Source organism: Pelophylax lessonae, assembly GCF_965119305.1.
Source record: "Pelophylax lessonae genome assembly, chromosome: 7".
Lineage (NCBI taxonomy): Eukaryota > Metazoa > Chordata > Amphibia > Anura > Ranidae > Pelophylax > Pelophylax lessonae.
Genome location: NC_138774.1, coordinates 63665742 through 63687595, shown reverse-complemented (window position 1 = coordinate 63687595; position 21854 = coordinate 63665742). Strand labels below are relative to the sequence as shown.

General features: G+C 48.4%; 1 protein-coding gene across 2 annotated transcripts in view; it reads right to left on the bottom strand.

Moving 5' to 3' along the window:
* Positions 1–225: 225 nt before the first annotated feature.
* Positions 226–21854, bottom strand: part of ATF6B (activating transcription factor 6 beta) — a 105583-nt gene continuing 83954 nt past the window's right edge. For both annotated transcript variants that reach the window (XM_082263704.1, XM_082263705.1), the window contains exons 13-17: positions 17588–17678; positions 17431–17504; positions 14460–14571; positions 14298–14382; positions 226–1080 (exon numbers count right to left, since the gene is read on the bottom strand). In XM_082263704.1, the coding sequence (XP_082119830.1) occupies positions 872–1080; positions 14298–14382; positions 14460–14571; positions 17431–17504; positions 17588–17678 (571 nt within the window). In that variant the 3' untranslated portion in view covers positions 226–871. The remainder of the gene's footprint in view (positions 1081–14297; positions 14383–14459; positions 14572–17430; positions 17505–17587; positions 17679–21854) is intronic.

The following is a 21854-nucleotide window of genomic DNA, read 5'->3' as shown; positions in this document are numbered from 1 at the left end:
AGTTATAGCGTAACTCGTAGCAACCAGTTTTCACCAAGCTGAACCAACAATATTGAAAGCCAATTGGTTGCTATTGATTACTGCAGTTTGTCTTGATAAACAAGCCTATATAGCTTTTAAAACGACAAAGAGCAATGTGCAGTCTTCCAGACCAACCAATCAGAAGTTTTTATGGAATGGTGTAACGATAGATTGGTACTGGTAATGCAGCCCATAGAGGAGTCATTTTCTTTGTTCGAACATTGGTTTGAACAAAAAACACTGACTTGATTTCCCCATCTTCACACTCCATGTGGATGAAGGAATCCTCCCTGCCAAGCTTTTTTATTCTGATAGTGAGAAGACTTCACCAATCTCAGAATACACTGATCAGTGCTGCTGACTATATCCAGTGCCACTGATCGAGCGGGGAAAATCAAACAGGCTAGTTGTACAGAATTAAATCGATTGATCGACTCTGTACATGCAGCCTGGCCATAAAACATTGAAATTTCAATCCATGTATGAACCTGCTTAACAGCACATCCCTGCTCTTTGTTGCATCTCACTAAATAAGTATAATATATTTTCTTATTTACACACACGCACAACTGTCTAGTGTTCCCTTGAATCCAAATTACAAAGGCAGCTTCCTAATACAGCTACAGCCTAGTAAGGAAAAAAAGCTGTATTATGTATTTTTGCTCCTGGCACTGCTAAAAAAGCTATCCCAAAGCTACACAGTCTTGCAGATGTAAGAAAACTCTAGAGAAAAGCACTTCTCTCAATCACTCTCACACATGGCTAGATCCTCTTATATACATATAGTTATATTTACACTTCCATGTGTCTGTATAAAAGTATTAAGCGCTTGTGTTCTGTCCCCTTAAGCTCAGTTCTGCCCATCTTCCGGTGACGTTTGGTCCTGTAAATAAAGTGAGAGGTTCCCACGTGAAACCCCCTGCTGTGAAGGAGGACTGTGAGGTGTGCGCAGAGAAGGAGGGACTGTAGAGGACTTTATCTGGATGACCCTGGTGTCCATAACCTCACAGTCTATCTGCATCATGGTCTCGTAGCCTTGGGAGTTGTTGTACACGCTGTCTGCACAGTGAAGAGGTAAAAAGACATTTCAGTTAGATAATATCACAAGATATTACTTCCAAAAAAAATGGGATTTTTGACTTACTGTAAAATCCATTTCTCGGATGTTCATTGACGGACACAGATCCTGATATTCTTAACCATTGGGGTTTACTGCCCCCTACAGGAGTAGAACACTAGGCAGAAAAAAAAGTCTGGCTACGCCTATGGGCAGTCCCAGGGGGTATACTCCCTCTCTCTACTATAGGTACTCCGTTTTGTTACAAGCAGTATCAGAAGAATTCCAACTCCACAGATGGGTGGGTGCTGTGTGCATCAATGAACATCAGAGAAATGGATTTTATGGTAAGTCAAAAATCCCATTTTCTATTTCATTCATTGACAGACACAATCTTCTTAACCATTGGGACGTCCCTAAGCAGTGTCAAACATGAGGGGTGGGAACAGCGAAAAATAAATTCCCAAGACTAAACTATAGCCAACCAGGTAAAAAGGAGCTCAACCAAAACAACTGGAGTCCACCTAAAAAAAAAAAAAAAAAAAAAAAAAAAAAAACACCCCCCAAGAAGAACAGGTCCTCTAAACAACGGCCTGCAAAACATTGTGGCCAAAAAGCATCCACTTTATAGAAATTGTGAAAGTGTGCACCGATGACCAGGTAGCCGCCTTGCAAACCTGTGTCACTGACGCCTGATGGCAGAAGGCCAAGGAGGCACTGAGCGCCCAAGTAGAGTGTACCTTGACAGGGAAAGGAGAAACCTGACCCTTGAAGGCCTGAACCACATTCTGTCTGATCCATCTAGAAATGGTCACAGAGGAGGCGGACAACCCTTTCCGAGGCCCCATCCATAAGAACAAATAGTGAGTCTGACTTCCTAAAAGACTCCGTAGCTGCCAGGTACACCCTAATTGCCCGGACCACATCCAAGGCATGCAAAGCAATTTCCTTTGAATGTTTTGGCCTGGGAAACAGGGAAGGCAACACAATGTCTTCATTCAAATGAAAATCAGAGACAACCTGAGGAAGGAATGACAGACAGGGGCGGAGAACCCACCTTATCTTTGTGATACACCAAGTAAGGTGAATGACAGGATAACGCTGCCAATTCCAACACCCTGCGTGCAGAGGTGATAGCCACCAAAAAGGCCACCTTCTGGGACAGCGTAAGCAGGGGAATCTCCCGAAGATTCTCAAAAAGAGGGTTCTAGAGGACTGAGAGCACCAAATTGAGGTCCCAAAGGGGCAACAGGGACCACACTGGAGGGGTCAAGTGCCTATCTCCCTGAAGTAATGTATGCACCAAGGAGTGTGTGGCCAAGGGCCATTAAAAGAAGACCTCTAAGGCCGACACCTGACCCTTGATAGTATTCAGAGCCAGTTTCTGCTCAACCCCCCTTTGAAGGAAGGTCAAGATCTGAGCCACTGAAAAAAGAGCAAGGATGAACCCTAAGAGACTCACACCACGCAATGTACGTCTTCCACGTATGATGGGAGATCTTCCAAGAAGTAGATTTCCTAGCTTTTACCAGCGTTGGAATCACAGACTGAGACAAACCTCTATCCATCAGCACCTAGCATTCCACAGCCAAGCCGTCAAAGCCAGCGACTGTAAAACAGGACCCTCCCTGAGAGGAAGCTTCCAAGAAACGTTGACGGCCAGCCGCACCAGATCGGCGTACCAAGCCAGGCCAGTCTGGGGCCAATAAGATGACCGGAATCCTTTTTGCCTCGATCCTGCGTAGAAGTCTTGGCAGAAGCTTGAGAGGAGGGAAGGCATGAATCAGACTATACTGACCCCACTGGGCCACCCACCAGCGCATCCGTGGTGCCTGCCAGAGGATCCCGTGACTGAGCCACAAACCTCTGCGCCTTTCTTTTGAGCCGGGAGGCCAACAGATCCCCCTCAAGGATGCCCCACCGGAGACACAACTGATGAAACACCTCCGGATGAAGGGACCACTCCCCTTGGTCCAATGCCTGCCGACTGAGGTAATCACCTGCCAGTTTTCCACCCTGGGAATGTGTACAGCGAAGAGGGCTGGAACAAGCCATTCTGCCCACCTTAGAATGCTGGCTACCCCTAGAGCCACCAGAACACTTCTTGTGCCCCCCCCCCCCCGGTGATTGACATAAGCCACGGCCGTGGCATTGTCTAAATGAATGTGCACTGGACATCCCTGAAGACGATCTTTCCAATGTTCCATTCTGATCGCTCGGAGTACCAAGACAATGATCAGTAGTCTGGACTCCTCCAGTGTCCAGACCCCCTGAGCAGAAATTTTGCCGATCATGCCTCCCTAGCCGGACAGGCTGGCATCCATGGTGACCACCTGCCAATACAAGGGAAAGAAGGATTTGCCCAGCCGAAGCGCCAAAGAACTAAGCAACCCTATTAGGGACTCTTTTGCTCCCTGGCTCAGCCGGATCGGATTGTCCAGAGACTGTGGATTCCTGTCCCATTTGGCCAGAATCTCCCTTGCAGGGACCTCGTATGTAACTGTGCAAACAGAACCGCCTCAAAAAGGTAGACACCCTCAGGCCTAGCTCCCGCATGCAAATCCGGAGGGATTACCTTCTGCTGGACAGCAGGAGACAAATTACAGCCTGCAGTTTTTGGAGTTTGTCCAGAGGAAGGAGCACTCTGGCTAAGGCCAAGTCCAGAGTCCGACCCAGATAGTCCAGCTTTGTGGACGGAAACAGATCAGACTTCTGAAAATTCAGAATCCAGCCAAACTCCCTCAAGCTCGTATGGTGATTTCCAGGTTTTTCCTTCAGAGTAGTAGGACACTCCGCTCACATAAGGAGGTTCTCCAAGTAGCCCAGTGCCGCGATCCCCCATTGGCGTAACAATGCCAGCACTGGGGCTAACACTTTCGTGAAGACCCGAGGAGCAGAGTAACGCCGCAAACTGATATGCTCCTCTCCCACAGCAAATCAGAGAAAGTGCTGGAGACCAACACATATTGGAATGTGAAGGTAAGTGCCCTTGATGTCGATGGAGGCAAGAAAAATCCGCCTGATGTGGGGAAGCCACCACCGTGCAGACGGACTCCATTCTGAATTCTGCACCCGCACAAAGCAGTTCAGCGCCTTGAGGTCCAGAAATGGGCACACTTTGCCTTCCTTCATGGGGACTGTAAACTGATTTGAGTAAAACCCCTAAAAATGTTCCGAAAACGGAACTGGGACCATCACCCTTTAAAGTAAAGGTCTTGCATCGCCCCAAAAAGAGCCTGTAAGCAGACTGGGGACAGTCGCACGTTGGAAGGAAGAACCTTACCGCAGGGTAAGAACGAAATTCGATCTTGTAGCCAGACCGAATGACCTTGTGGACCCAACTGACTTGTACCAGGGGAGTCCATGGGTCCAAGAACCAGCAAAGACGTCCCCCTACCCTAGATACGGGGGAGGGCGCTCCTTCATGCTGAAGGTGCTATGTCCGCGGGTCTGAAAAAGCCCTATCTTGACTTGCCAGACCAAGTTCCCAGAGGAGGCCCTGAAGGGCTCCGATCCCTTGTCAGTCGAACCTGAGCAACGAAAAAACGTATAATGAGCCGAGAAGGAGGGCCCACGTCTACTACGAGGGTTCTTGCTCTTAGTAGCAAGAAAGCTACTCTTCCCCCCTGTGAGACCTTTAATGATATCATCCAGGGTAGCACCAAACAGGTGATCTCCTTGAAAATCAAGATCAGTCAAGGCTTTTTTTTAGAAGTCTGGCCTGCAGACCAGCATTTTAGCCAAAAGATATGCTGAAGGACCACTGCCAAAACAGAGCCGAGCCACTAGGGGAGCCGCATCCAAAGAGATATCACAGATAAACTGCAGCCCCTGGACCAGCTGGTTCGCCAGCTCAGGAAAGGCAGGGAGGAGCTACTCCCCCTCAAGGTCATGGCGCAAATGCCTAGCCCATTCGGTCAGAGTCTGCGACACCAGGTCATTTGTGAATATATCGGCCTCAGTGCCGAACCAGCCAGGGCCACAGGCTCCACCTTCCTGTCAGCCAGGTCTTTAAAGGCCAGGGACTCTGCAACCAGGATCATGGTTGCCTTGCTTAATCTTGAAACCGGAGGGTCCACCACCGGTGGAACAGTCCACTTATTAAGAAGGGACTCCTCAGAGGTATCACCTAGCAAAATGGCTTAGGGACCCCAAGGGAACGCTTTGATCGTCCCCACTATTTAGTGACAATTCTGTTAAAATAGGAGGGGAAAGGGAACACCTTTGCCAAAGGGAACCTGCACCTCTGCCACAGCTTCAGCTGCGTCCTTCATCTTTAAGGTCTCACACACAGCTAGGGTCCTTGCGTCTACCAGCGACTTTTCGTACGCTGTTGCAGAAGTGAAGGAATCCTCCTCACTATCTTAAGATTCAGGGCACGTGGTCGCAGACCCAGAGGGGTGACCCACGTCAGTGGTGGCCGAATCAGATTCAGGATCTGAGGAGACAGATGAGGCAGGGGAAGGTGGGGGGTGCTTTTTGCCAGCCCATCACCCAAAAGCCACCTCCAGCCAGGACTCCAGGACGGCCGTCAGTGGATCGATGGATGGATGGATGGGACACGGAGGGCCCCGCAGCCTCAGAGAGGGGATCAGATGGGGAGATGTGCTCCAAAGACTCCATGAGTCACCAGGGAGACCCCACAAAAAAGTGTAAAACACTGCTAAGGGACAACCCCCACCACACTGGCAGCCCAACCGGTTGCCAGCCACAGAGCACCAATCGATCCTCAGTAGAGAGAGGACTCCACCAGACTCACCACCTCGCAGAAACCAGGCAGCGCAGCTACAAGGAGAATCTGCACTGGATGAACGGCAATCAGGAAATTAAAAGATCCAGGAGTCAGCACCAGGGAAAAGGAGGGGCTCCCACCGCCAAAATCGCCACCCAGAGGGCTCCACTGCCATGGCTGCTGCTATTTTCAATAGCAAACTACCAAAAATCACTGGACTACACAAACATGGCCGCCATGCATTAAGCACACAGGGTATAAGTAAATGGCAGCCCCGCTTGGCACCACGAGGCTCCCAGGGACCCAGGAGGGATCCCTAGGCCTCAGAAAACTGCACAGGCAGGAAGGGGGGGGGGGGGGCTGGCAGGAGCCCACACCAGGTACAGCCCAGCCACAGCCGATCCACTGGTTGCCGGCGGTGCACCCCCCCTGACCAGATCGCCAGTACAGCACCCTGCCCCCACCCTAGGTGGTGGATGGGACCAGGCAACCCCATAGCCCCAGCGTCAGTGAAGGAGGGGGGTGAGATGGCTCACAGGGACCACCAGACCCATGAGGGGGGGTGCCTAATATGATGGAGGGGAACCCAGGGGTCCGATCATCCCATGGATCATCCCATGGAGGGGCCCACATCCACCCCAAAACCCTCCAGGGGGAGAGGAGGGACAGTTACTTACCATACCAGGAACCAGATGGGCACCACTCTAGACAGAACCTCCTCTTAATTGAAATGGGGGGCTGTCGGCCAGGAGGAACGCTGTGACTCGGGCCGAGACCCGGTCGTATGCGACCTCGCAAGGCATTTAACTCGCAGGCCAGCCCCCGTCCAGTGGGGCTATGTCGCAGCCGAAGTATTGCGGAGCTGAGGTCTGCGTGCACTCACTGGCCAGATAGAGGTGACCACTGGATCTAGATTATCCAGACAGTCGCAGAGTCCAACAGTTGATTGTAGATCTCACAGGACAAAATCCAGGAGAAAAACATTCTATCTAAAAACAAAAAAATGCCAGGACCAGAGATCCCAGCAGAGAACTAAGTTCTTACTCCAGACTAGGCAGAAAAAAACTGAGTACCTATAGAAGAGAGGGAGTCCCCTGGGGCTGCCCATAGGCTTAACCAGACTTTTTTTCTGCCTAGTGACCTAGGGGACAGTATAACCCAATGGTTAAGAAGATCGGGAGCTGTGTCCGTCAATGAGCGAAAGAGAATTTTTTTTTTTTTATTTCCTATACCAACTAATCAGATCTTCCCTTGAGGCCAATTGCACATTCCATGTAACTATGCATTCAACACACTTTCCACGCAAGCCCAGTGGAAAATATAAAGCAATACAAATGAATAGGCCTATATACTTCAGGTAACTTGACTTTTATGCACTGCAGCTTCTAGATCCCTGGTACCCAAACTGTGGCCCTTTGGTATCTGATGCATGGCCCCTGGACCTCAGCAGTCTGTAATGGGAACACGGATTAGGGTAATTATTATCATTCAGGATTTATATAGCGCCAGAAGTTTACGCAGCGCTTTACAATATAAAAGGGAGACAATACAGTTACAATACAATAAAATACAAGAGGATTAAGAGGGCCCTGCTCAGAAGTGCTTACAAACTAATGGGGTGGGGCAGGTGGTACAAGAGGTTGTAACAGTAGGGAATGAGCTGATGGAAGATTTGGCGGACAGATAGGCTTCCCCAAAGAGATGAGTTTTCAGGGATTGCCTGAAAGCAGCTAGAGTAGGAGATAGCCGTTCAGGTTGAGGTAGAGCGTTCCAGAGGATGCGAGAGGCCCTGGAGAAATCCTGGAAACAAGCATGGGAGGAGGAGACAAGGGAGCTTGAGAGTAGGAGGTCTTGAGAGGAGCGGAGAGGACAGTTTGGGTGATATTTTGAGACAAGATTGGTGATGTAGCTCGGGGCAGAGTTGTGAAGGGCTTTGTATGTTGTGGTTAGTATTTTGAATTTAATTCGCTGGGCAAACGGGAGCCAGTGTAGGGATTGGCAGAAAGGGGAGGCAGCCACTGAGCGGTTGGTAAGGTGGATAAGCCTGGCAGCAGCATTCATGATAGACTGAAGAGGGGATACCCTATAGAGTGGTAGGCCTATGAGAAGGAGGGTTGCAACAGTCGAGGCGAAAAATAACAAGGGAGTAAATGAATAGCTTGGTGGTTTCAGTTGTGAAAAAGGGGCGAATTTTAGAGATGTTGCGGAGGTGAAGTCTACAAGCTTTTGACAATGATTGGATTTGGGGCTGAAAGGACAGGTCAGAGTCTAGGATTACACCTAGTACCCTGGTATGAGGGGAGGGATTGATGGTTGCATAACTAATTTTGATGGAAAAGTCATGGAGGGGGGCATGGGCGGGGTGAATATTACCAGCTCAGTTTTAGAGAGATTTAGTTTGAGGAAGTGGTGCGACATCCATGTTGATATGTCAGTAAGTTAGCAATGCGAGAGGAGACTGAAGGAGTGAGGTGAGGAGTAGACAGATAGATTTGAGTGTCATCGGCGTATAGATGGTATTGGAAGCCGTGGGCGGTTATCAAGTGACCAAGGGAGACGGTGTAGATAGAAAAGAGGAGGGGTCCAAGAACAGAGCCTTGGGGAACCCCCACAGAAAGGGGCAATGGGGAGGAGGAGGTAGAGTTGTGGGTAACACTGAAGGAGTGCTGTGATAGGTAGGAGGAGAACCAAGATAGAGCAGCATCTTGGAGGCAAAGGGAATGGAGTTTATTAAGAAGGAGCGGATGGTCAACAGTATCAAAGGCCGCAGAGAGGTCAAGTAATAGGAGTATGGAGTAGTGGCCATTGGTTTTAGCAGTTAGTAAATCGTTGGTGAGTTTTAGTAAGGCAGTTTCTGTGGAGTGCTGCGAGCGAAAGCAAGACTGTAAAGGATCAAGAAGGTTATTTTCACAGAGGTATAAGCCGAGACGGTTATAGACTAAGCGTTCTAGAAGTTTAGACGTGAATGGGAGCAGTGAAATGGGTCTCAAGTTGTTCAGGTTGGTGGGGTCCAGTGAGGGCTTTTTAAGTATGACAGTGATCTGCGCGTGTTTTAGAGGGGAGGGGAAGGTGCCACTAAAGAGGGAGAGATTGAAGATGCGATTAAGGGAGCATAGGATAGAATAAGAGGGTGTCCATAGAAGTTGTGAGATCCAGGGAACAGGTAGTTAGGCGGGCATCTGAGATTTTTTTTAACCTCTTCAGTAGTAGCCAGTTCAAAGGAGGAGAGTGTTGACTGTGTTGTTAGGCAAGGTATGTTGAGTGGGGAAGATGTGCGCACAGTGGAGGTGTCCTCACGTATTGCATTGATCTCTACTAGCCTGATGTAACATGTTCCCAGTTTGATATTGTCCTCTGCGGCATATCCCTAGCCTGCATCCTGCCCTCACTCTCCGACTCTCATTTCATCTATTAGGTCTGCAGTCTGGCAGTCCTCTCGAGCATTATCTGGAGTGTCTTTGGTGATGTCAGGGCTGCATGAGGCCCCCTTGAGCTCATAAGTTAACAATCACTGTCCTAGATCAATGCTTACGTGTATGAAGCAGTTCATCTCTAAAGAATTTTGAGCTCACTGTATAATCCATTTCTAGGAGTCCACTGCGGAACCCTAGGGCCTTTGCCTTTGGGTTATACTATCGTCTACAAGAGGACTGGACACATCTGAGTGACAGAATCATCATAAACACAGAGAGGTGGAACCTGGACCTCAAGAAAACTGGATTTTTGACTTACCATAAAATCCTTTTCTCTGAGGTTCACTGACGGACACAGCACCTGCCCCTCTGTTGGGTTGAGTTATGTTTTCTTCTGACACTGCTTATTACAGTGCGAGACAAAAGGGTAACGCCACAAATTGATAATGCTCCTCGCCCACGGCAAAACTAAGAAAACGATGATGCCCGACATGTATTGGAATATGAAGGTAAGCGTCCTTGAGATCGTTCGAAGCCAGAAGATCCCCTTGATGGAGGAAAGCTACTACCGTGCGAATGGACTCCATTCAAAATTTCTGAACCCACACAAAGTGGTTCAGAGCCTTGAGGTCCAAGATCGGACGAACCTTGCCTTCCAATCCTGGGAACTGTAAACAGATTTGAATAAAAACATTGAAAACGTTCCAACTCTGGAACCGGCACAATGAATCCTTGTGCTAACAGGTCCTGCACTGCTCCGTAAAGGCCCAGACACCGATCGTGAGACAGGCGCAAGTTGGAATGAAAGAACCTTACAGGAGGCAAGGACTGAAACTCGATCTTGTCCTGAATGAGCAAGGTCCACGGTTCCGGAAAAAGGCGAAGACGTCCCCCCACCCCAGATGCGGGTGAGGGCACCCCTTCAAGCTGGGAAAGGCTTGTCTGCGGAACCAGTGGTGCCTGCCTTTGACTTACCATTCCAGGGTCTCTTGGAACCTCCAACAAAGTTACGGGGGGGATCTCAAACCCTTTTTCTGCGATCCAGATGGACGAAAGGGCCGCTTGTGAACAGAGAAAAAAGGACCACGTTTACGACGAGGTTCCTTACCCCTAGCAACCTGCGGGAGCAATGTACTCTCACCTTCCGTAAGGCCCTTGATGATCTCTTCCATAGAGGCACCGAGAACAAACGGTCACTTACAAAAGGTACATCAGTCAGCACCTTTTTAGAAGCCTGGTCAAACAACCGGTACTTCAACCAAATTATGTGGCGAAGAATCACCACCGTCACAGATACCCTGCCGGCCAAGGGGGTCGCATCCAAATATGCATCACAAATGTACTGTAACCCCTGGATCAACTAATCCGCCAGCTCAGGGGGGTGTTGACCCCCTGCCAGATCCTGGCGTAAAATCTTAGCCCATTCCGTTAAGGTCTGGGATACCAAGGTGATAGCAAACACCGGCCTCGACATTGAACCTGTCACAGTAAAAGGTAAGGGTCTCAGCTCTCTTGTCCACAGGATCCTTAAAGGATGAAGAATCCTCCCCCGCCAAGAGAGTGGCCTTATTTAACTTGTAAACCTGAGAGTCCACCGATGGTGGAACCATAAGTTTCATCAGGAGAGATTCCTCAAAAGGAGATCTCCTAGCAAAACGCCACTAACTAGTGACAATCTCATCAAAATAGGCAGGAAATAGGCAGGAAAGACCTTTGTCACTTTGGAAGCATTAGCTGAGTCCTCCAACATTAAGGTTTCCCGCACTGACACAATTAATGCCTCCACCAGCGCTTGTTCATGCGCGGCTGTGGAGGAGGAGGATTCGTCCTCACTATTAGAGCACTCGGCGTGCGTGGACACGGACCCAGTGGGCTGACTCATGTCCGCAGTAGCCGAATCCACCTCACACTCTGAGGAGGCAGAGGATACAGGTGAAGGCGGGGGGCACTTCTTGCTAGGCCTCTTTTCCAGGGCCATATCTACCTTGGATACAAGTGGATACAAGTGACTGCAGGGCTACCATCATGGCCACCAGGGCAGACTGAGACCCAGAGGATCCTGCAACTTCCAGGAGTGGGTCCGATAGTGATACACGCTTCAGAGGCTCCATGGTTAGTCGGAGCTGCGCCATGCACAAAAAGAAAAAGTTTTCTTTTTTTTTGTTTAAAATGAACCCCCCTGCGCACTGCTGGAGCATCACAAGTATCAGCGCACCCGCAGCGCTGTATAGCAGAGGAAGGACCGTATATCCACAGAGACTCACCACCCTAGAGCCGGAGAGTGCCAAACAGCCTGCCGTGCTGCGATGAAAGAGGAAGAGGAAGTGCCGACACTGACACTAGAGGCCCCCGCAGCACATCACCGCACTCGGACTACAAGAAAATGGCCACTGCTATTCTCAATGGGAAACCAAAAACATGGCCGCTGGACTACACAAACATGGCCGCCGAAGCCAAGAATGCAGCATCCACGGCAAAATGGTGGCTGCACAGGACCCCAGGGAAGAATGCATCCACCAGGAGGGAACCCCCCCACAGCACCCAGGTACAGGCAACCCCAAAAGTGGGGCTGACAGCGACACCCACCCACCGCTCGCCGGCCCAACTCCAGAGAAGCCCCCCACCCAAAATTACACCCGTGCCCCCCAAAAGGGGTGAGACAGGGGGCAGGTGAGGGCAACTGACACAGGGGAACCCTGCTAGGGAGAGGGGGAAAAATGGGGGGGGGGACACAGGAGGGGGACTACCATGCCCAGAGAGGGCCTGTGACCACCCCAGCTATTCCAAAAGAAAGTAGGGGGGACAGTACTCACACCATGGCTTTAGGCGGGCACTACTCCTGGCAGTCCACCGCACCATCTTGGAATGGGGTTGCTGTGGCCCGAAGTACGCTGCGACTCTGATCGCGACTGCTGTCATGACCAGGGCTATGTGACCTCGCAAGGTGTTTCACTCGCCCGCCAACCCCTGTCCAGTGGGGCTATGTCGCGGCCAACCTAGCGCAGAGCTAATAGTTGGGTCACACTCGCAGGCCAGACTGGGAAGACCATAAGGATCTAGGATATCCAGTGCGTCGCACAGTCCAGCTGTTGATTGTAGTTCACACAGGAACAGGTTGATTGTAGTTCACACAGGAACAAAAATAATAAAGAAAAAGTAAAAATATCCTTTTAAAAAGGAAAGAATGCCAGGACCTTACTCCTGACTAGGCAGTAAAAACTGAAGCCCTATAGCAGGACGTGATGGTATATCCTCTGGGACTGCCTCAAGGGCGTAGCCAGAATGGTTTCTGCCTAGTCCTACTCCTGAAGAGAGAGCAGCATAAGCCCACTGGTCTAGAAGACATGGAGCTGTGTCCGTCAGTGAACGAAAGTGAAAAGTATTTTATGGTGAGCTCGTAGTACTTAGTCACATTCAGCTGGACTTGTTCTGTAATGTAGAAATGTTGAATGAGTTTTGTAGTTTCTCTAAACCACCTTTTCAAAACTGAAGAAGCGGCCTGGAGGACCTACAAAACATTATAGGACAAGTCCAGTTGAATTTGAATTACTACTACAAGCTATAATAAGATAACTGAAAACCTTCAAAATAGCTTTTATGGTGAATACAAATATCTTATTTTCTTCTCATCCATTTAAACAGGGATACAGGAAGTCTTACTTTCGGAATGTCCAAAATCAGCCTAACTGAAAGGTGGCCATCACAGCAAAGAAATGTAACAGGGCCAAAGTGGAGACTGCCTGCAGCTCAAAGAGCCATCTGAAGGACCTTTTTCCCAAAGCCAACCTCAGCTTATTGGTTTACATCCACCTGGTAGAATGTGGAGAACATGCGAACAAAAGATCAGGCAAATCTGAGAAACTCTATTGGTGAGATCTCTGCACTGATTTCCCAAGTGTGAACATCTGCTGTGCTCCACCTAAAAGTGGAACTTTACTCAGAAAATTAAGTACTGATAGATCACCTAATGCTTGCCCCTTTGCCAGATATAGATATGTAAAACATTTAAAAAAAAGTGCCTATACGGTTTAAAATCCAGTAAGGGCCTGTCTCACCCTCCTCTGCACATGTGCAGTTGCTCTCTATTCTCGGCACTGTGCCAAAAATCAACGCCACTAGAGGCCGATCAGCTGACGGCTTTAAGATTTACTGTTGCTGTAGGGGGAAGAACGCAACAGGAATGACACAGACTGTGCTGAGGTAACACAGATTAAGAAGGGAGAAAGGAAAAGCAGGAGAGGTGACAGGACAAACTGCTGCCAGGGAGACACAAAAGACTTAAACTTAAGCCAGCTCTACATGGATCAAAATTTGGCCAGTTCAGAAGAGACAGACCAAATTTCAATCCATGTATGGGCACCCTGGTCGACCTATCGACTTTGGTACAACCACCCTGTTATTTTTTCCAAACCGTCAGTGCCGGCCGATATAGCTGGCAACACTGATCATTTTGTTCTGATGGCAGAGAAGACTTCCCTCTGTCAGAATACGATAGCACAGAGGAAGTGATTCCCCCATCCACCAGGAATGTGTGGAATCAGCACATTTTTATTTTCAACAAAAATATTTTGATAATGTATGGCCTGCCTTACAAGGATAGTGTCTTATCTCCTTGATATTCTTTCTCCCTTGGCAGCCTGTGAACTTCAGCACTGTAAAGCTTCTGTCATATTTCCTCTCTAACTAAGCCAAGACATATAATCAAGGCTGTAAATATACATATTGTAACTGAAGAACGTGACATATAGTTTTTGAGACCAAGGAGAGGGGAAGAGTTTCCAATACGGAAGTGACTGCCTTGGGCTTCAACAAAATGGCGGCCTCCAGCAAGAAGAAACAGGAGCAATGCTGGAGGCAATTTACAGCACACACTAATTTTGGTAGCATAACTATTAATGTGGAATGAATGTTCTTTTGTTGAAGAACATTAAACGGTATCAAACGTTTATGGATAAAGTTCCACTTTAACATTCGTAATTTAAAACTGGGTGATCTCGTTGTATGCAATACGTAAGCCGGAGGCTTTTTTTGGTGCAGTTGGATTATTAACCCTTTTCTTACATCAGTCACTTACCATTCACAGGCAAGGCTGGCATCACTAGAGACATTTTAGGCCGAGACGTCTTATTATGACTTATAGCTGGCAGCAGAAGGTGATCCTAAAAAAAAAAAAAAAAAATAATAAGGAGATATCAAAGAAGGAAAACCCCAAACTGGAGAAGGCCACAGTACTGACCCTCCGGAATGAGACTACGTAGAAGGTGTCTTCCCGTCTCTCAATAGCATCCATAAGAAAATGATCACTGTGCTCTTGAGGTCCATACAGCTGCAGAGGAGTGTTCGCTATCCTGTGAGGGAGAATAGGAAACGGGGAACAAGAAGAGAAATCTTGTAAGCTTACAGAAAGCACAACATTTTAACCATATTTCTCCACAGACTACTGGTACAACAATCAGATCAAGGCAGCTGGTAAAATTTGCATGTAAACTCAGCAGCCTTGAAAAGGTTACTCCTCTCAGAAAAAGGTGAGTGTATTCTCCAACATCCCTTGTATTCCTTGAAGTTCCAGTGACATCTGGGGAAGCCATGTATACAGATTTATCTACTTGTGACGTCTGACTTTTAGGCCCCTTTTCACACTTGTGCCACTTGTCCTGTGACTTGGGACTGCAAAGTCGCATTACAAGTCGTACCCTAGGATTTCCAATGAGTACCGTTCATATCTGTGTGACTTCAAGTTGCAGCGACTTCAGAATAGTCCCTGCACTACTCTGGTCTGACTTTGATGCAACTTAAGGTCCATAGACCTCAAGAATACACAGGCATTGCTTCAGGTCGTACAAGTGTGAAAGGGGCCTAATGATCATAGGTCATCGGTACTTCATTTAGTGTAAGCGAGGTTATTGGATATACTTACTTTCACATAGGAGGAGAAATCAAATTTCAGTATCTTTTGCTTCATTTAGTCTATGGGGTGAAATACATATATTACTATGTCCCATGTTTCTAAGTGCCCTCTAACCCAATGGGGGCTGGGTGATATTGTTGCCACTCACTGATAGGGTTTAACAGGAATATCTGTGCAGTCAAACCTCTTTGCTCTTTGCTTTACAGATCATTAGCAGAGAGATATGACTGCACAGAGACTCCTGTGGAAACGCTATCAGTGAGTGGATCACTGCACAGATCTCACCGAGCACCTCAGATCACCAGGCTCCTGCATCCATTCATCTCTCCTCGCTTTGCACCCAGAGAAGGGTTTTTTTTTCCAAGTACTGTATGTGTTTGTTGTGTCCCGGGGAGTCAGGAGGAGGAGAGCAGCCGCCACTTATTGATAGGGGGCGGAGCTTCACTCAGCCGCTTGCCGCTCACCCCCTGCTGTGCAGCTACAATGCAGAGGGCTATTATATTCAATTGCCGCACAGCAGGGGGTGAGTGGCGGGCGGGCGAGCAAATGAAGTTTCCCCCTTCTGTCAATAAGTGACAGCTGCTCTCCTCCAGGGCACAACAAACACATACAGATCCCCTGCTGCTGACCAGACAAGAGGCAAAGCCCAGGCAGCAATACAAGCGGCCACCAATAGAGATCGAGCTGCCGCCAACCCCCTGTGGCACGTCCCAGCCCCTAACAGGTCACAGACCGGCACCGATCCGCAGCCCGGGCCGGGGGGTTGGAGACATAGGGGACATAACCATAACATAAAAGTATAATGACAGATCTTCTTTAAATTGGAACTAAAGTCTACAAATACTCACATTCGCTCCAGCGATGCAATGTCAGTGAGCTTCCTTGCCAGCATCAACACCCCCCCCCCCCCACCCCCAGCTTCTTCCGCATTCGGGTTATTGGGTTATTTGACCATCTTGCTTGCCTGGCATGGGATCGCGCAACCCCTGCACACGCACAAGAGAGATTATTCATCTCAGCGCCCAGGGTGTGCAGAGAACAAACAATAATCTGTGCATGTGCAGCTCGGTTCAGATTCTAAATAAAATTGGAAACATTTGGGTAAGTTTGTTTTATTCTAGAAGAGTATAGCATGTCTCTTCAATAAAGAGCTGTCTGCTCACATTTGTATTCTACTTTTTAACTTTAGTTCTGCTTTAACCTCGATTCACATCTGCAGTTTCAATGGTGCTGAACATGTGAGCAGCTATGACACCAGACCAGCTAAGAGCTGACATGTTTTGTTTCGCTTTAAAGGGAAGACTATAGCCTTTTCACTGTATATATTGTATGCGCTATATGGCCGAAAGTATGGGGACACCCTTTCAAGCGAGTGGCGTTTTCCCAGTGAAGGGTACTAATAATACTGTAGCATTTAGAATTGTGTGCTTCCAACTTTATGGTTAAAGTTTGAGCAAGGCCCTTCCTTATCTGTTCAAGCATCACTGTGCCCTTGTGCTCAAACCCAGCTCCATAAAGACATGGTTTGAAGAGGCTGTTGTGCAGTAACTCAAGTGTCCTACACAGACCTGACCTCAATACTACTTAACCACTTTGGGATGAAGTGGAACGCTGACTATAAGCCAGGACTTCTTGTTCAATATCGGCATCGGACTTCAAAAATGCACGCTTGAATGCATGTGCACAAATTCTCACAGACACTCCAAAATCTTGTAGAAAGTCTTCCCAGAAGAGTGGAGACTTTTATGACAACAAAAGGCGGCAACTCTACATTAATGGCTATGATTTTGGAACAGGATGTCCAACAAACTCATATTGGTGTGATGGTAAGGTATTCATACGCTTTTGATCACATACTGTATGTGATTGTTTTACTTTAAATAAATATTCTTATCAACCTGACCAGTGACCTAGTGTTTTACATTGCAGTTAAGTGGTACAGCTTGGTTACCTTCCTGCTCCATCTGGTTGACTAGACAATGAAGAGCAGCAGCAAACTAATTAGATCATCTTTTTGTATTTTGTTTCTTTAAACACGTTCTGGATTGAAGACTGACAGCGCTGTGCAATCCAGTAAAGCCAGATTAGCTCAGGCTTGTCTCTCCCTCTCGCAGTGTGGATTCTAGGGGGAGGCTTAGATGACATATTCAGTTTCTTATGGTAGATATGTAAAATACATTTAGCATTTTTTTAAAATAAACAATGATTACATTGTGTTTTTTTTTAGCTTGAAGTTCAGATTAAAGTAATACTCAAGACAATATTGGACAAAGAAGAAGATGAAGAGCAGCAGACTAACCTGTGTGGCTGGATTCTGGACATCTGAGCTGGGATCAGATCTGATAAACCCACGTTGCTTCGTACCTGAGGATTCTGGGAAAGGAAAGGCAGAGTAGTCTCACAGCATTCAGCCATTTACATCTCCCAATAAACATGCTGTCCCGTTACCTACTTACCCTCTTTTTCCTCTGCTTTTTAAGGGGATGTTTTCCCGTCTTCCTTTCATTTTGATGTCGACGAATCCACAAGCTGAGCTCATCAGCTAATCTGATTCAGAGAGAAATAAAAATAATGATATATACACACACAGATGTAATAACTGGTACATGTACATTTCAAGAAAAAAATTCCTCTTTTCTTAAAGGCCAAACCCAGCTTGTGTAAAAAACTGAATCAATCCCAAGCAAGTTAAAAATTTTTTTAAAAAAATTGGATTTTTGACTTACTGTAAAATCCTTTTCTCTGATGTTCATTGACAGACACAGCTCCTGATCTTCTTAACCATTGGGTTATACTGCCCCCTACAGGAGTAAGACACTAGGCAGAAAAAAAGTCTGGCTACGCCTATGGGTGATCCCAGGGGGTATACTCTCTCTCTGCTATAGGTACTTTCAACTCCACAGAGGGGTGGGTGCTGTGTCCTTTAATGAACATCCTAGAAATGGATTTTACGGTAAGTAAAAAATCCCATTTTCTTATTCGTTCATTGATGGACACAGTTCCTGATCTTTTTAACCATTAGGACATCCCAAAGCAGTGTTAAACATGAGGGGTGGGAACAGCGAAAGAGAAACTCCCAAGGCTAACTATAGCCAACCAGGTAAATCAGAGACAACCTGAGGAAGGAACGACGAACAGAGGAAAAGAACCACCTTATCTCTGTGAACCACCAAGTAAGGTGAACGACAGGATAATGCCGCCAATCGACACCCTGCCCGCAGAGGTGATAGCTACCAAAAAGGCCACCTTCTGAGACCGCGTAAGCAGGGGAATCTCCCAAAGATTCTCAAAAGGAGGATTCTGGAAGACTGACAGCATCAAATTGAGGCCCCAAGGCAGCAACAGAGACCACACTGGAGGGGTCAAGTGCCTAACTACCTTAAGAAAAGTACGTACCAGGGAGTATGTGGCCAAGGGTCGTTGAAAGAAGTCCGCTAAGGCCGACACCTGACCTTTGATAGTACTTAAAGGCCAGTTTCTGCTCAACTACCCACTGGAGAATGGTCAAGATCCGAGCCACCGAAAATAAGCGAGGATGAACCCCAAGAGACTTACACCACGAAATGTATGTCTTCCACATACGATGGTAGATCTCCCTAGAAGTAGATTTCCAAGCTTTTAACAGCATTGGAATCACCGACTCAGACAAACATCTATCCTTCAGCACCTGGCGTTCAACAGCCAAGCCGTCAAAGCCAGCGACTGTAAAGAGGATGGAAGATTGGTCCTTGGGACAGCAGATCCTCCTTGAGAGGAAGCTTCCAAGGAACGTCGGCGACCAGCCGCACCAGATCGGCGTACCAAGCCCGGCGAGGCCAGTCTGGGACCACTAAGATGACCGGAATCCTTTCTGCCTCAATCCTGCTTAGAAGTCTTGGCAGAAGCTTAAGAGGAGGAAAGGTGTAAATCAGACGATACTGAACCCACGGGGCCATCAGCGCATCTGTGGCATCCGCCAGAGGATCCCGTGACCGAGCCACAAACCTCTGCAACTTTCTGTTGAGACGAGATGCCAACAGATCCACATCGGGAAGCCCCACCAAGGACACAACTGATAAAACACCTCCAGATGAAGGGACTACTCCCCCTGGTTCAACGCCTGCCGAATGAGGTAATCCACCTGCCAGTTTTCCACCCCAGGTATGTGTGCGGCAGAGAGGACTGGAACAAAACATTCTGCCAACCTTAGAATGCCGGCTAACCTCCATAGCCGCCAGGACACTTCTCCTGCCCCCCTGGTGATTGGCATAAACCACGGCCGTGGCATTGTCCCATTGTATGGCACTGGTCATCCGCGAAGACTATTCGTCCAATGTTCCAGGCACAGTCTGATTGCTCGGAGTTCCAGGACATTGATCGGTAGTCTAGACTCTTCCAGTGTCCAGAACTCCTGAGCAAAATTTTTGCCAAGGATGCCTCCCAAGCCGGATAGGCTGGCATCCGTGGTGGCCACTGTCCAATACAAGGGGAGGAAGGTTTTTCCCAGCCGAAGCACCAAAGAACAAAGTTCCCCATATCAGGGACTCTTTCGTTCCCCGGCTCAGCCAGATCTGACTGTCCAGAGACTGCGGATTCTCGTCCAATTTGCCCAGAATCTCCTTATACAGGGACCTCGTATGGAACTGTGCAAACAGAATAGCCTCGAAAGTAGACACCAATAGGCACAGCACCCGCATGCAAGTCCGGAGGGATGACCGTCTTCTAGACAGCAGGAGACGAATTGCAGCCTGTAGTTTCTGAAGTTTGTCCAGAGGAAGGAGCACTCTGGCTAATTTCAGATTCAGACCCAGATAGTCTAGCTTTGTGGACGTAACCAGAGCAGACTTCTAAAAATTCTAAAGAATCCAGCCAAACTCCCTCAACCTTCATATAGTGATTTCCAGGTTTTCCACCACAGCAGTAGGAGACTCCGCTCACAGAAGCGCTAGCACCGGGGCCAACACTTTCGCGAAGACCCGAGGAGCAGAGGCGAGACCAAAGGGTAACGCCACAAGCTGATAATGCTCCTCTTCCACGGCAAAGCTGAGGAAGAGCTGGTGACTGACACATATTGGAATTTGAAGGTAAGCGTCGTTGATGTCGATGGAGGCAAGAAAATCCCCCCGCTGCAGGAAAGCCACCAGCATTCGAATGGACTCCATTCTGAAATTCTGCACCAGAACAAAGCAGGTCAGCGCCTTGAGGTCCAGAATTGGACGCACCTTGCCTTCCTTTCTGGGGACTGTAAACAGGTTTGAATAAAACCCCTGAAAATGTTCCGAAGTCAGAACAGGGACAATCACCCTTTGAAGTAAAAAGGTCTTGCACTGCCCCAAAAAGAGCCTGTAAGAGGACTGGGGATAGTTGCACATTGGAAAAAAGAACCTTACCAGAGGGTAAGAACGAAACTCAATCTTGTAGCCGGACCGTTTGACCTCCTGGACCCACTTGTCTTGTACCAGGGAAGTCCACAGGTCTTGGAACCAGGGAAGACCTGGTGAGATACGGGTGAGGGCGGGCCTTTTCCGTGGGTCTGGAGAAGCCCGCTTCTGACTTGCCAGACCAAGTTCACTTGGATCCTTCAGAAGAGGCCCCAAAAGGCTTTGATTCCTTGTCAGTCGACCTGAGGGACGAAAAAACTTTTTATGAGCCGAGGATGGCCTGCTAGAGAAAGCTACTCTTCCACCCCCGTGAGACCTTTAAAGATGTCATCCAGGCTAACACCAGTCGGGCGATCTCCTTGAAAGAAAAGATCAGTCAAGGCCTTTTTAGAAGTCTGGTCGGTAGACCAGCATTTGAGTCAACAGACACGCCGAAGGACCACTGTCGAAACAGAGAGACGAGCCACTAGGGGAGTCGCATCCAAATAGACATCACAGATGAACTGCAGCCCCTGGACAAGCTGGTCCGCCAGCTCAGCAAAGCCAGGGGGAGCTACTCCCCCTCCAGGTCGCGGCACAAAAGCCTAGGCCATTCGGTCAGAGTCTGTGACACTGGGCAATGGTGAATATCGACCTCAGTGCTGAACCAGCCAGGGTGTACATATTGTGGGCCACAGCCTCTGCCTACCTGTCAGCCGGATCCTTAAAAGGCCAGGGACTCTTGAACCAGAATCATGGTTGCCTTGTTTAATCCGGAAACCGAAGGGTCCACCACCGGTGGAACAGTCCACTTCTTAAGAAGGGACTCCTCATAGGGGTATAGCCTAGCAACTCGCTTAGGGACCCCAAGGGGATGCTTTGGTCGTCCCCATTCTTTAGTAACAATTCTGTCAAAATAGGAGGGGAAAGGGAACACCTTTACCGCTCTGGATGGCTTGTGAGTGCCAAAGGGAACCTGCGCCTCCGTCGCAGCTGCGTCCTCCATCTTTAAGTCTTACGCACAAATACAATCATGCGTCAATGCGTCCACCAGCGCCTTTTCGTGCGCAGTTGCAGAAGTGGAGGAATCCTCCTCACTATCTGAGGATTCAGGGCGCGTGGTCACAGACCCAGCAGGGTGACCCACGTCCACGGCGGCCGAATCAGATTAAGGATCTGGTGAGACAGATGAGGCAGGGGAAGGCAGGGGGCACTTTTTGCCAGCCGTCGCCCAAAAGCCACCTTCACCCGGGACACAAAGAACACAAAGGACTCAAAGACCGCCGTCAGTGCATCGATGGTAAAAACACTGCTAAGGGACAACCTTCACCGCTCTGGCAGCACCACCTGGTTGCAAACAATCGGTTTGCATAACCAAAGAATT